This window comes from Oncorhynchus nerka, linkage group LG9b, assembly GCF_034236695.1.
Source record: "Oncorhynchus nerka isolate Pitt River linkage group LG9b, Oner_Uvic_2.0, whole genome shotgun sequence".
Lineage (NCBI taxonomy): Eukaryota > Metazoa > Chordata > Actinopteri > Salmoniformes > Salmonidae > Oncorhynchus > Oncorhynchus nerka.
Window position 1 is genome coordinate 14,381,021 of NC_088424.1, and position 14,147 is coordinate 14,395,167.

Here is a 14,147-nt window from a genome sequence, read left to right on the forward strand (position 1 = left end):
TAAATCCATATTAAGACCAGAATGAAGTCAATAAATTAGCATGGGGGTTATTTGGTAGCTTCTAGCAGGGTTGAAATTGTTGGAAAGTGTGCGTTTGTCTGTCTGTACTATACCACTGATGTTACTCTGTATGAACAACTGACATTACTGTGTGTGTGTGTGTACCTGGACACCGTCGTCATCCTCCTCATCAGAGGGAGGTGGGGGTGACTTCTCCACATCTGAGTTGACCGACACTGAGGGTTCTCTCTTCCTCTTGGTCTCCTTCACACTGCTGCCACAGCCCTCTGCTGCCTCCACCTTCTTAGTGCTGGAGGAAGAAGGGATGAAGAGGGATGAGGAGAAGGGTGAAAGAGAGCGACAGGAGAGGAAGGGGGGATAATGATGAGTGATGATAAATGAAGAGATGTGTGAGAGGAGATGGATAATAAAGAGAAAGATGAGTGAGTCTGAACACCATCTCCTATCACCACCACTGTGTATTGCACATAAAAATACATTGCCGCCAGCTTTCGGTCATCGGGGTCTCTGATAGTCTAAAGTCAACAATGGCAAAAGTATAATTACCTTCACAACATGAGGGACAACCTCTTATCATAATCTGCTCCCAATATCAAGGCTGTTACCATAGCATAAGAACATTAGGAGACCATTTTCATGACCGTTGGAACAATCAACAAATCACCCTGTACACAACGAGAACTCAGCAGATGAACCGGTGGTTTCAAAGTTGATGTACGATACACAAGAAGATGGATGTCATCTGGGATTTCTAGTAAGTAACCATCTTGGAGAGGCCATGTTTTGAATTAACAGTTTGAGGTCCTTTCCTCGAGGCTGGAGGACAGAGGGTTAAAAAATGAAAGAGAAGAGGGGGAGAGAAGGGAGGGAGGGAGAGAAGGGGTGTTGTCTCCTCTCTTTCCACTGTGTGTACTACACACACACACACAAACATACACACAGCTCCGCGGCTGCCACAGATTACACAAAGCCCAGGGGGTGGGCAGTCAACCCCCCTCTTGCCTTTCTCTCTCCCCCTCCCTCCCTCCCCTCTAGGGCCCCCCTCTCCTTTCATTTGCACGCCAAGAGCAATCACATCGCCCTGGTAACCGGCGGTCACATGACCCGCACCTGTTCCTTTGGCTGGACGCCACCGGCTGGAGCCATCTGCTCTACTCAGTCAGTCTCCTCTCTCTTCTCCTTTTCTTCTTTCCCTCGATCACGCCTCTCCTCTAAAGCTTCTCCTTGCTTTCTCTTCCCCTCCCGGCCTCTCCATCTCCTACCTTGGCCTCCCCTCCTCCGTGGCCTCCCCTCCCTTGCTTCTCCCCCTTTCTCTCATCTTGTTTAGAAGGGTAATTGTTTAGAAGGGTAATTATACTGAGACTCCAATTTTTCTATTTAAAATGTATGCCAAACAAAACCATTTGATTTCAAAGTTGAACAAACCATCCAACTCTATGACGAAATACAACTTAAGAATTTACACAGAAAATGTAGCAAGAACACATTTACTTGACCGGCACAGATGCAAAATTTGTTAACAGAATGCCGTCATTCTGTTACCAAATTTTGCATCTGCACTGTTCAAGTAAATGTGTTCCTGTGTAAATTGTTTAAGTAGTCCTTGTGCATAGAGTTGTATGCTTCGTTAAACTACATTTTAAAAGTGAAAAATCTGAGTGTCATATGTCCATAACTGTTGAATTGCCCATAAGCTTCCCCATCTCTTTCCCCCTCGTCCACAGATTTACTATATTTTCCCCCTGTCCATTCTCCACTCATTCTTCTGGGCCAGCTCCTCCAATGTCCATCATTTACCCTCAGACGCCATCTTCCTTTCTCATTCTACCGGGCCATCTTAGTGACCAGTTTCATCATCCCTTCTTTCAATCTCTTTTCCCCTTCCCTTCCCTCTCCTTCTCTTCTCCCTTTGGTCGGCCTTTCAATCTCTTCTCCGTCTTTCTACCCCTCTATCAAGTCTCCATTCCTTCCCTCACCACTCATCGTCTCATTCACTTAATTTTCAGGAACATCTCCCCATCTTCTTCACCCCCCCATCAGTCTCCTATGCCATCTCATCCTCCAGTCACAAGGTATTGTGGGCAGGGTTCAAGGAAGGGCTCTGGGGCTGTGTGTGTATGCACCCAGGGGAGGAGGGAGGTAGTGAGGCAGAAACACAGAGGGCTAACACCGCTAACCAACGCTGTTAAAGATACAGCACAAGGGCAACAAAACATGACGTTTCATAAGATGGCGTGTGTAGTACCAAAATACCAGTCGGCCATGATGGTGTTGTAACTGCATTAACAAGCAGGATTTGTTCCAACTGCACCACTGAAATGAATCTGGTCTCTGGGGTGTACTGAATGGCATTTAGGCATGTGGTCCTCCAGCAGTGGTGTGTGTGTGACTTTGCTCAGTGTGTGTGCGTGTGATGGTCCATGCTGACAGCGAGGAGACGGGAGGAGGAGAGGGAATAGAGTGAGGAGAAGGTCGGAGGAGGGAGGGAGAGTTATAGGACACCTGCCGTCCGCTGGTGAGATGAGTCATACACAGCTGGACCCCCTGACAATTTCTCCCCGGGCCCACACACACACTTGCAAAGGCCAATGAATGCACACAGGAGTACCCACACACACGGATTCAGCAGAGTGCCGGCAATAACTCTATGGAGACAATAAGGGAAGGTTCTCAGTCATGTGACTGGCTTGGAAGGGGAGGTGCCTCGATGCAGAGCGAGTAGGCAGCAGATTAAGATAAATGGTCCGGTGTGTTGAGAGTGAGGAAGGCCCTTCTGTCCTTTCAGTATGAAGGAGACGTTGTGGTATCACACATTTCGAGGGTTAACACAGTCTGTTTGTATTAAGGGAGAGCCACAAACACGCTCAATGTGATGTGCTGCACGTGTGCTTCCCTCTTCCTGACGGCTGTGTGTACAGCAAACAAATCTGCCAGCACACACCCCATGTTGCACACACACGGGTGTGGCAGCAAGAGGAGCAACGATGCAGGAGAGGGTGTAGCTATTAATAGCGCCACTCTCTCCCAGGATGACCGAGCACAGAAACACAAGGTCAAAAGACAGCCTTCTGCCTGCCAGCCACTGGCTCACTCTCTCCTGAAGCCCCTCACTCCATCCATGTCAGTGATGCTGGCTAGGGAAGCAGGGGACAGAAAATGAGCACATGGACTCGAGCCAAACTGAGTATCTCTACACAGTGCAAAAGGAGAGGTCTGCTCCGTTTCAGCTGTACTCATGACTTATTCAGATATGGCTTCCACCATATTGCTTTCGCCTATCCTATCATGAAAGGTACTTTAACCTAACCAGTGTATCAAAACACAGAAATTTTTAGGGTTTTTATCTAAAATCAAAAAGTGTAACAAAAGGAGACCGGGTTGAGAAAGCCACTTTAGACCAGAGAAATTCAGACACGGAGGTTCCCTCTGTGTGCTCAGAGAGCAACCCTCTGTGGACAGATGAAATGGCCATTGGCCAAGACCAAGTTAGACAGTGTAGGTCTGGGCAGGCAGATCTAGGATCAGTTCTATTGCTCCCACCTCATGGTTGAGGCCAGGGTTGGGGTGGAGGACGTCTAATCTCTGATCTGGACAGAGTAGAAAACTTCTGCCTGAAGACTGGGAGAATGTTTAGTCCACCATTACAGGGTGGAAGTTGAGTGAATGAGCTGCCACCATTATCATGCTAAATTAACCCATTGGCCTAGCCACCACAAAATGGAGGAAGGTTATGAAGAATGGTGCTCTCACAATACCAGACTGACTGATACAAGGTTTAGTATCAAGATGGTCAATAATAAATTGATAACACCAAAACCATACCACAGCAAAAAAAACTAATGAGTATTAGCTAAAGTTACTGAATAACCACTAGGCTTTATTTTATTTATTTTTTAACAATGTTGATAACTAGTATAACAAAAATAACAAAGAACATTTCTATTCTATTTTCAATAGAAACTTAACATACCATATGAGAATAATTGTACAATTACATCTAAAGTGTTTTAAAATGTCATTTGATACATCGCGGGGTTCATTTGCTCATCTATGACCATAATATTAGGTCAAATGACATTCATTACACTTAAGATAACATTATTTGTGACAGCTAAATCATTTAATGTATGTATTTCCAAAACGACAAACACTTAAGTTAATTTCTGAAGCATCTCTATTGTTGTAGTCTAGACGTCACACAAATACAATGGACTTTACATGGCACACTACGATTCCCAGGGTGTATTTCAACTCCCAGGGTGCAATGCCCCACCCAGTGCAGTTGGCTGTCTAATGGTAGAAAGCCCAGACAAACACGAAGTCGGACTAACGTTAACTATGACAGCAATATATGTAAGGTGTAAGTGCATTTCACATGACTTTTGGGATATAATCATTGTAATTTTTGTGTCGTTTTGCAACTAAACCTCCCTTTGCACTGCACTGCTTTTAACACCTTTCGCAGTTGTTTCGGGAGGCTTGCCCTCATCGGTTGTGTAAGCAAAGTATTCCCGTAGTTCACTTTTGGAGCCAGTTTTGTCAACAAGCTGCGGGTGTGGAGGTATGTTCGTTAGAAGCCAATGCGGTCGGCATTTGCCCTCTCCTCTCGTTTGCTTCTCAAAAGTGGCTTGCACTGTGTCGGCTGCATGCGCAAGTAGCCTGGCTAGCTTGCTACTAGCCCCGTGAGAAGTTCGACAAATTACTAGACATATGGCTTGAGTCTATGACGTGAGACATTTGAAAGTACTACCTTTGAAAGAACAAATTCTAGTACCAACCTGTTTTTCATGTTCTAGTATCGAAAACATCTGTACATTTAGGTATACCGTGCAACACTAGTGGAGAAGGGAGTTGGCCCCAATTGATTGGAGCTCATTTAGCTCCCAGAGACAAGAGCCTTTTTGCAGGGCTTCCTTCCGGTGCTGGAGTCAGGCTTGGTGGCTAAATGAGGCCGCATGGCCTTGATTACCATTAGCGGCCATTTTACGCCACAAGATTACCTCCTCCCCCTCCAGGCGCACACACACACACACAAACAGAAACACACTCACTTCCCTCTACCACACAGCCAGACATGAATCTTTTTTCCTTCCCCCCACCGCTCGCTTCCTCTCACACACACACCTCCCCCTCTGCTGACCCCTGCTCCGGTGCTGGGCCGCAGATGCGGGGGCTGACTGGCGTCTCTAGCCCCTCCCTCTTCCTCTGGATGAAAGGGGCCAAGCGGCAGGAGGAGTGACAGTACTGCGGAGTAGGGGAAGAGAGGGGGATGAGGGCAGCGGGATAGAGGAAGGAGGGGTGGGGGCTCTGCTGACACATTCCTCAGGCAGCTCATGTTACTACCTCCACAATGAAAAGGCCAGATCGCTCACTGGCTCTGCCCACCTGCTTTGCATTTCCACCCAAGGAGGCAGAGAGCGAGAGGAGAGAGAGAGGAGGTAGACCGAGACATGGGGTCTTTAGCATGCTAAGAGCTCCTGAAGCCGTGTGATAGACAGAGAAAAGAGAGGGAGAGAGAAGCCAACAGCGTCTGAGACATGGTGTTGAGATGGACAGACCAGGTAACATGAAGGAACTCCTCCATCCATCTCCAGCCCTAGATGAATCACTCAGGTTCACGCAATTTCTACCTCATAGGTTAAGTTGACTGGAGATTTTGTTAGGTCATGACTGAATGCTAAAGGCCAACCAACATGTTCCCACTAAAGCATGAGGATGGAAGGTTCCCATCGCTGTGTAAGCCAACGCTCCAAAGCTCTCAGCTTGGTTTGGCAGCAACTTGGTGTGCTACTACTGCTGCCGCTAACGTCAATAGATGGCTGCTTCACAATTCACAATGTACACTCACAAACCCATGGACACTCCACCACACCAGCGGCATAGCTAGTTCACCGAGTTGAATGATCACCTAACCAACCAGTGCCCCTGCCGACATGTGCCAAGACACGTCACTCCTCGTCCACCTGGGTGTTCACAAAGTCAGGGTCGTGACCTGTGTTTCCCACTGACTGGTCACGTGATTGAAGAGCAAGGTTTATCCAACTAAGTACTAAAATCATAAATACTGACCTGAACACAGACAAATCAGCAAGGCATTCAATAACAGTAGTTAGAGAGCAGCTTATGTAGAGGTATGTGCCTTGCCTAGATGTAGCCTATCATCTAAATGTAGTGCTGCTATTAATAGTTAAGCCTCTACTAGAGTGATGTAGCCTACATTCAGGTCAAGTAATGCAGATGTAACCTACCTGTGCTTCTTGGGCATCTTGGCCTTAGGGGTGGTGCTCCTGGCCTTCTTCTCCTTGGGCTCTTTGGGGGTCTTGGGCATTTTCGGTGTCTTGGGTGGCTTGGGTTCTTTAGGCTCCTTGTCCTTTGGTTTCTTCTTGGTCTTCTTATCCGGCGCCGGCGATTCCTCCAGGGCGCCTGTCAGAGGGTCAACCTCAGCCCCGCAGCTGTCCCCGACGTCTGGCTTCCTCTCCTCATCACCTTCCTCCATAACTCCTTTCTTCTTCTTCTTCTTCTTCTTCTGCTTCTTCTCCCCCTCTCCGCCCTTCTCCCCCTCTCCACCCTTCTCCCCACCCTTCTCAATCACATTGGCTTTCTTCTTCTTCTTCTTTTTTGGCTTCTGCTCTGTGTCCGTGGGCTGCTGGTCACGGTAGGCTGTCTGGAGGCTCGCCCCCGAGGCGGATGTCCTGTCGGAAGCTGTCGTCACGGATGATGGATCTGAAGGGGAATGCTGCCAGGAGAAGAGACGGAATAAGATCAGTAAATATTTTCAGCAGCAGCGGAAAACAAAAATGCTGATCACATAACGACTCTAGGGTTAAAACAGTTTTCGTAAAAGATGTGAACAAAAATATGTTTTCCACAAGTTGCCCCAACCATTACACCTGCCGTTCCCCACCGTAGTCATTATCTCTATTCCAGTACGGCTATTGCTAGCTTAATACTTTTCTTAAAGCTTCTACCCCCAAGCCATAAGACTGCTAAATAGTTAGCCCAACAGCTAGCTACCTCTTTGTATACTAACATATGCTGCTGCTACTATTTATTATTGTTTAGTCACTTGATCCCCACTAGTGCTGAGCGATTAGCTTTTTGAGGTTGGTTCAGTTAGATTATTTGGGTTGAATGCATTAACAGAATAAAACATGAATAAAAGTCTCATGATGCTAGTGACTGCTTACCAATTATTAATTCACATGACTTTAATAAAATATTCCAGTTGTGTATATTACATGTTTTATTTGATGACTATTATTTAATTCCAAGACAACTCATCGAGCTGCTGCCTATGTGGCCTGACAACATCACTACTTTCTAGTTCTTCAAAGGCAGGCAGGCATACTTTGACAGCGTAATACAAATCGATCGCAGTACCCTCATGATCATGCATTCTTCTCTCTTCCGTACAACAGACCGGACAAGTAGATGCGCAATGGATTATGGTCATTGTAGTTAATTACCACATTCAATGAACTAAACTAGGTAGAAAATTGGCTTGTTGGAAACTACGTCGCACAGTTCAGGCGGGATGCATCTCAAAAGAAATTGTGCAATGTGCACATTGAGATCATAGAAAATAAAAATATATATACTGAACAAAAATATAAATGCAACAATTTCAAGGATTTGACTGAGTTAGTTCATTTAAGGAAGCAGTCATTTGAAATAAGTTCATTAGGCCCTAATCAATGGATTTCATGACTGGGTATACAGATATACATCTGTTGGTCACCGATACTTAAAAAGGTAGTGCGACATCTGCATATAAGGCTGTTGATTGTGGACTGTTGAATGCTATCCCACCCATCTTCAATGGCGGTGCGAAGTTGTTGGATATTGGCAAGAACTGGAACACGCTGTCGTACATGTTGATCCAGAGCATACCAAACATGCACAATGGGCGACATTTCTGGTGAGTATTAAGGCTATGAAAACAATTGGGACAATTTCAGCTTCCTGGAACTGTACAGATCCATGCGACATGGGGCTGTGCATTATGCTGAAACATGAGGTGATGGCGACGGATGAATGGCATGACAATGGGCCTCAGGATCCCGTCACGGTATCTAAGTGCATTCAAATTGCCATTGATAAAACGCAATTGCATTTGTTCATAGTTTATGCCTGCCCATACCATAACCGCACCATGGGGCCCTCTCTTCACAACGTTGACATCAGCAAATCGCTCGTCCACACGACACCATACAAGTGGTCTGCGGGTGTGAGGCCGGTTGGACATACAGCCAAATTCCCTAAAATTACTTGAGGCAGCTTATGGAACATTCAATTCTCTGGCAACAGCTCTGGTGGACATTCCTGTAGTCAGAATGCCAATTGCACGCTCCCTCAAAACTTGAGACATCTGTGGCATTGTGTTGTATGACAAAACTGCACATGTTAGAGTGGCCTTTTATTGTCCACAGCACAAGGTGCACAAGGTGTATAATGATCATGCTGTTTAATCAGCTTCTTGATATAGGTGGATGGATTATCTTGGCAAAGGAGAAATGCTCATTAATTAACAGGGATGTGAACAAATTTGTCCACAACATTTGAAAGAAACAAGCTATTTGTGCTTATGGAACATTTCTGGGAACTTTTTTCCAGCAACACTTTACATGTTACGTTTATGCCTTTGTTCAGTGTAATTGAACCGACGTTGACCAATTAGTTTAATTTCGGCTAAATCGCTCAGCACTAACCCACACTATATGTACACATCTATTTCAATTACCTCAAACCCTAGCACATCAACTCCGTACTGGTACCCTGTGTATGTATATAGCCTAGTTATCGTTACTCATTGTGTAATTATTCTTTGTCTTATTTTCCCATTTTTACCCCTCTGCATTTTGGGAAGGGCCCGTAATAAAGAGTTGCACTGTTAGTTTACACCTGTTGCTTACGAACCATGTGACAAATACAAATTGTATTTATTCTTTAGTTCAGCATGGAGACAATCGGGGCGGCAGCGTAGCCTAGTGGTTAGAGCGTTGGACTAGTAACCGGAAGGTTGCGAGTTCAAACCCCCGAGCTGACATGGTACAAATCTGTCGTTCTGCCCCTGAACAGGCAGTTAACCCACTGTTCCCAGGCCGTCATTGAAAATAAGAATGTGGTCTTAACTGACTTGCCTGGTTAAATAAAAAGTTATTATTATATATTTTTTTAAATCGACTAAATCTAAACCTATAGGTCTATAGAGAAAGAGCGCACATCTACAACTTAGCCTTAGAGACAATATATGCAATTTATCCAGGCTGGTGGCTCTAATCTGAATTCTATTGCTAAAGAGTCTGGGGCTAGATCTAATCTAGCCTCTATTCCTAAAGAGAGAGGGACTTGGTAATTCTAGTCTAGCCTCTATTCCTGTAGAGACAGAAGTAGCTCTCCTCTCCCCTGCTCTCTATCCCCAGTAGAGCTGGGCTGACAGGAAACACGTTGGCAGCTGTTTGGGGCTTCCAGCTGCCCGCAGTCCCAGTAGCAGATGGGGCGAAGGCATTATGACACGAATAAATTATATCCATACTTCTAAAAAATGGGGGGGAAGAGTGCATTTATGGACATAAGCAAATTTACTGCAATATGCCACAGCTCTTGCCGAAGGAGTCTTCGAAAACATCCCCCTTGTCTGAGCTGGTTGGAGTGTGCGCAAGTATTTTCACTAAAGAGAGTAGAGAAAGAAAGAAGGAAATTCAGACGAATGAAAAGATGAGATGAGGTCCCATTTGTACCGTGCTCGTTTTATCTGGGAGGCCTGCAGATCGCTTAGAGACCAAAAAAAAAAAAAAAAAACTTTCGGAAACCACAACTGCGGCAGTCAAATGCAAATTTCCTGTAAACAAGCGAAGAGACAGATTGGGTGCATGGTGCATGCCAAACATCACCAAGGTCACAGAGAATGCGTTTATGCCCATCCCCAAACAGAGGTGTGCAGAAGACAGGCTGGCCATAGAAATAGAGAAAGGCGAGAGAGGGCTTGGACTGCTGCTTTAATGGATAAACGTCTCCTCTTGCCCAGCTTCCCCGATAATCAATCACATGAATGACAATGGGCCTGGTGCACGCACACACTCACTGCATTGCTAATGTGACAGCAGCAGTGCAGAATACGATACGGACGGTATTGGGTTTCATCTCTCGGAGGGGAAGAGTGATGTGCCGGTTATTCTGGCAGCCAAAGTGCTCGCTCTCTGAGCTAAATACTCCCTGAAGGAGCAGAGCAGAGGGCGGCCACTGCTGCCGAGTGGCTGTGGTCCTTCACCACAACACCTCCAGGGTGAACGACGCCATCGCGATGCTACAAATATGGTCCTTCATTTTTCATATTCAGTATTCTTTGAAGGAAGCATAAAATATGGACAACGATGGCATTAGAAACAGTCAACTGTATCGTCACAGGTGATGGAGAACCACTGGTTTGACCATCTGGGGTTTGTCAATTCCTTGCAACTAGCAGACCACTGCTCACAGGCTACGGTTAGAAACCCCTGGGACCACCTGTCTTTCAGCCCTGTGCAAATCAGTGTTAGGGTCAGTTTCATTTCAATCCAGAATATTTCTTTACCATGTCGGTTGTTCAATTCATTTTGCGGAATTGAAATTGTTCCCGACTGATGCCAATTTGACACTTAAAACAAAAATGGCAGACATGTGGCCTAAGGGTGTAAAAGACCCTAGATGCCAATCAACCAATGTTTTGTTGTGGTTTCGAGAGAGGGTGGGGGTAGATTGAGTCTTTTGGAGTTCAAGCACTTGAGGGACTGGATGGCTGGATATCCTAAAATGGGCCTTACCATCACTGGAGGATAAGTTGGTGATCCAACAGCCCCAAAGAATAAGGCCTTTGACTAAGTTATCATTATTTTTATTTTTTTACTGTTTGTTGATGCCAACCAAAAATAACATCCACTGTGTTAGCCAGGAGGTAACCAGGTGCAGAATTCCTACGACAGCTGAAATTGAAAAGGCAGAATGACTCCAAGGACACCTTTTCTTATTCAAAAGTACTTTTGAATTCGTCTTTCAGTCTATCCCCTTGAAAACAAAATGGACTAGAGGGAGCTGAAGTGAAGTGATAAACGTGCCAGCTCCAGCAGTCATGGGAGAAGCCCACATTTGTAAACATTAACTCTGTCAAATGGGTCCAGTTAGCTAGCATCTGCTGATTAAATCTATGGGCTTTTTAAACGTGTCCATTCTCCGAATGGGATCATAATGGACGAAATGCTACTGAAGAATTGAATCCATACTTGTAGCCTTCAACACGTGCAGGTGCAGCTTATGGCCTTCCTAATGCACTTTTATAACAAAATAAACATATCCGGCACCGCCAAAATGCAAAGCAATATTTTCCAACTCTGTAGGCACAAGGCAGGCAGATACATTCATAATATTCCAGGTAGCTTGGTATTCCAATGTTTCCCACATCATTGCTTTGGCAGATGGGGAAATGATGAATCAGAGTCGTCTACACAGACTTGCTCAGCTGCCTCCTTGACTGATGAAAAAAAAAAAAAAGGCATTGTGTCGTTCGGTTGGAAAAGTTGATGCCGCCTGCTCTGGATGTCGCTAGGAGCGGGAGACACAGAACACCGATACCGTCAGACCAAGCAGCAATAGTTTTTGCTCAGGCCTATAGTGATATTTACGTGGGTGACTCTTTCTTTAGAGCATGATTGGTTCTGCTTGCTATATAGAAGAAAGTTCATGGAGCCCGTATCCATGAGCTCAGCAACCGTAGTAGACTTAAAGAATTGGTAACCCGCGTGGACTAGACATGGATTGGGCCGATATACGATTAAATCAAATAGTGATATTTGACAGTGACAATATATTGTGCATGACTATCAATTTGAACTTTACAAATCCAAACTGCAGTTTTAGCAGTTAGGCTGTATCAATATGTTGAAAATGACTTTAAATTAATCAACTAATACCCTGACTACACCGCTCGCAACGTTGCGAGCGTCGCAAAATAAATGTAGGAATACATGTTATTCAATTATTGTACCCACGCTGCTGGCGCGCCCCAACGAGCATCTGAGATCGCGCTGGAAGTCCTGCCTCTCCCATCTCCTTGTTGGTTTACAGAAGCAGGTACCATCTCCTCATTGGTTATACCCAAATGGGTGATTGAAAGCCTAACTTTTGCCGGTTGTTGTGGCAATACTATGAAAGTGTAGATGCCAATCACCATATAAGTTCAAAGATGAAAAAGCCTGAGAGGAGAGATGACTAGAAACGAGTCGGTTGACATTTTTATGTGTGGATTAATTGTCGGAGTAGAGGACCTTGTGCATTTCAGATCAAATAACAACTCAATGTTTACATCCCAGGACAAATTAGCTAGCAACAGCAAGCTAGCTAAATTAGGACAAATTAGCTAGCAAGTGCAAGCTAACTAGCTAAATTGCCATACGGGTTTAATGCTTTGACCTGTCCCCAAATTATTATTATATATATATATATATTTTTTTTTTACCTTTATTTAACCAGGCAAGTCAGTTAAGAACAAATTCTTATTTTCAATGACGGCCTAGGAACAGTGGGTTAACTGCCTGTTCAGGGGCAGAACGACAGATTTGTACCTTGTCAGCTCAGGGGTTTGAACTTGTAACCTTCCGGTTACTAGTCCAACGCTCTAACCACTAGGCTACCCTGCCGCCCCATGTCATTGGTTCAGTTTGTTTTGATATTTTAAACCTGCGTATCATGATTGCGTTTGATGTAGGGGGACAAAATAAACTTATGCACGATAGCGCAGCCGGTTTGGGTTCCGTATAAGCCTTATTTTTTCAACATACTAAGATTTCATGAGAATGCAACTATTTTAAATTAGGACAGCAATTTTAGTCTGGAATTACCTAGTTATTAACAGTACAAAATAATTATCAGATTGAGGTCTCCCCAAATATCTCCCACCCCTACTAGTGACCCATAAAAGGGTTCTACACTAACTTTTTCCCACTGGTGTTTTGAGTTGAACAGGGAGAAAACAGCACAACAATCCCAACCCATTATTACTCCACCCACCAAGGCATCATACAGAGATATCACAGAAAAGTAGACAAAAAAAAATTAAAATGGAGAAGAAAAAAACCTGTATCACAATATGGCCACTAGATCAGACATGACTTTTGTAGGGCGCCCAAGCAAAGTGCACCAAACCTTTTCTAGCGGCAGAGATGACATCACCTCCTTAACCCACTGCATAAAGGAAGTTGGCATTTCAGACTACCAGAAAAAGACGACAAGGCAGAGAGCTAGCAGTGAGGCAACTGCTGTTGCATTTGCCTGATGCGTAGTAACATTCTGATCTAGGGGAAGTACTCCAAAATTAGTTGAACAGGTTGGGGTTAATAGTTACACATACAGTAGCAGTCAAACGTTTGGACACCTACACAAGGGTTTCTCCTTATTTTTACTATGTTGTAGAATAGTGAAGACATCAAAACCATGAAATAACCCATGGAATAACCAAAAAAGGGTTCAACAAATCAAAATATATTTTATATTTGAGATTCGAAGTAGCCACCCTTGGCCTTGATGGAAGCTTTGCACATTCTTGGCATTCTCTCAACCAGCTTTATGAGGAATACTTTTCCAACAGTCTTGAAGTTCCCACATATGCTGAGCACTGGTTGGCTGCTTTTCCCCCACATATGCTGAGCACTGGTTGGCTGCTTTTCCCCACATATGCTGAGCACTGGTTGGCTGCTTTTCCCCACATATGATGAGCACTGGTTGGCTTTTCCTTCACTCTGCGGTCCAAATCATCCCAAACCATCTTAACTCACTCTCCTTGGTCAAATAGCCCTTACACAGCATGGTGTATTTTGGTTCATTGTCTTGTTGAAAAACAAAATGATTGTCCAACTAAGCCCAAACCAGATGGGATGGCGTATCACTGCAGAATTCCGTGGTAACTATGCTGGTAAAGTGTGGCTTGAATTCTAAATCAATCAATCACAGACAGAGTCACCAGCAAAGCACCCCCACACTACCCCACCTCCTCCTCCATGCTTCATGGTGAGAACCACACATGAGATCATCCATTCACATACTCTGCATCTCACAAAAGACACGTTGGAACCCAAAATCGCAAATGTGGACTTCTA

At 44.8% G+C, this 14,147-nt stretch overlaps 1 protein-coding gene across 1 annotated transcript in view; it reads right to left on the minus strand.

The window, feature by feature from the left end:
- Positions 1 to 14,147, minus strand: part of LOC115114315 (chromodomain-helicase-DNA-binding protein 7) — an 82,744-nt gene that overhangs the window by 38,692 nt on the left and 29,905 nt on the right. The window contains 2 exon segments of the mRNA XM_029642446.2: positions 166 to 310; positions 6,270 to 6,757. Of these exon segments, the coding sequence (XP_029498306.2) occupies positions 166 to 310; positions 6,270 to 6,757 (633 nt within the window).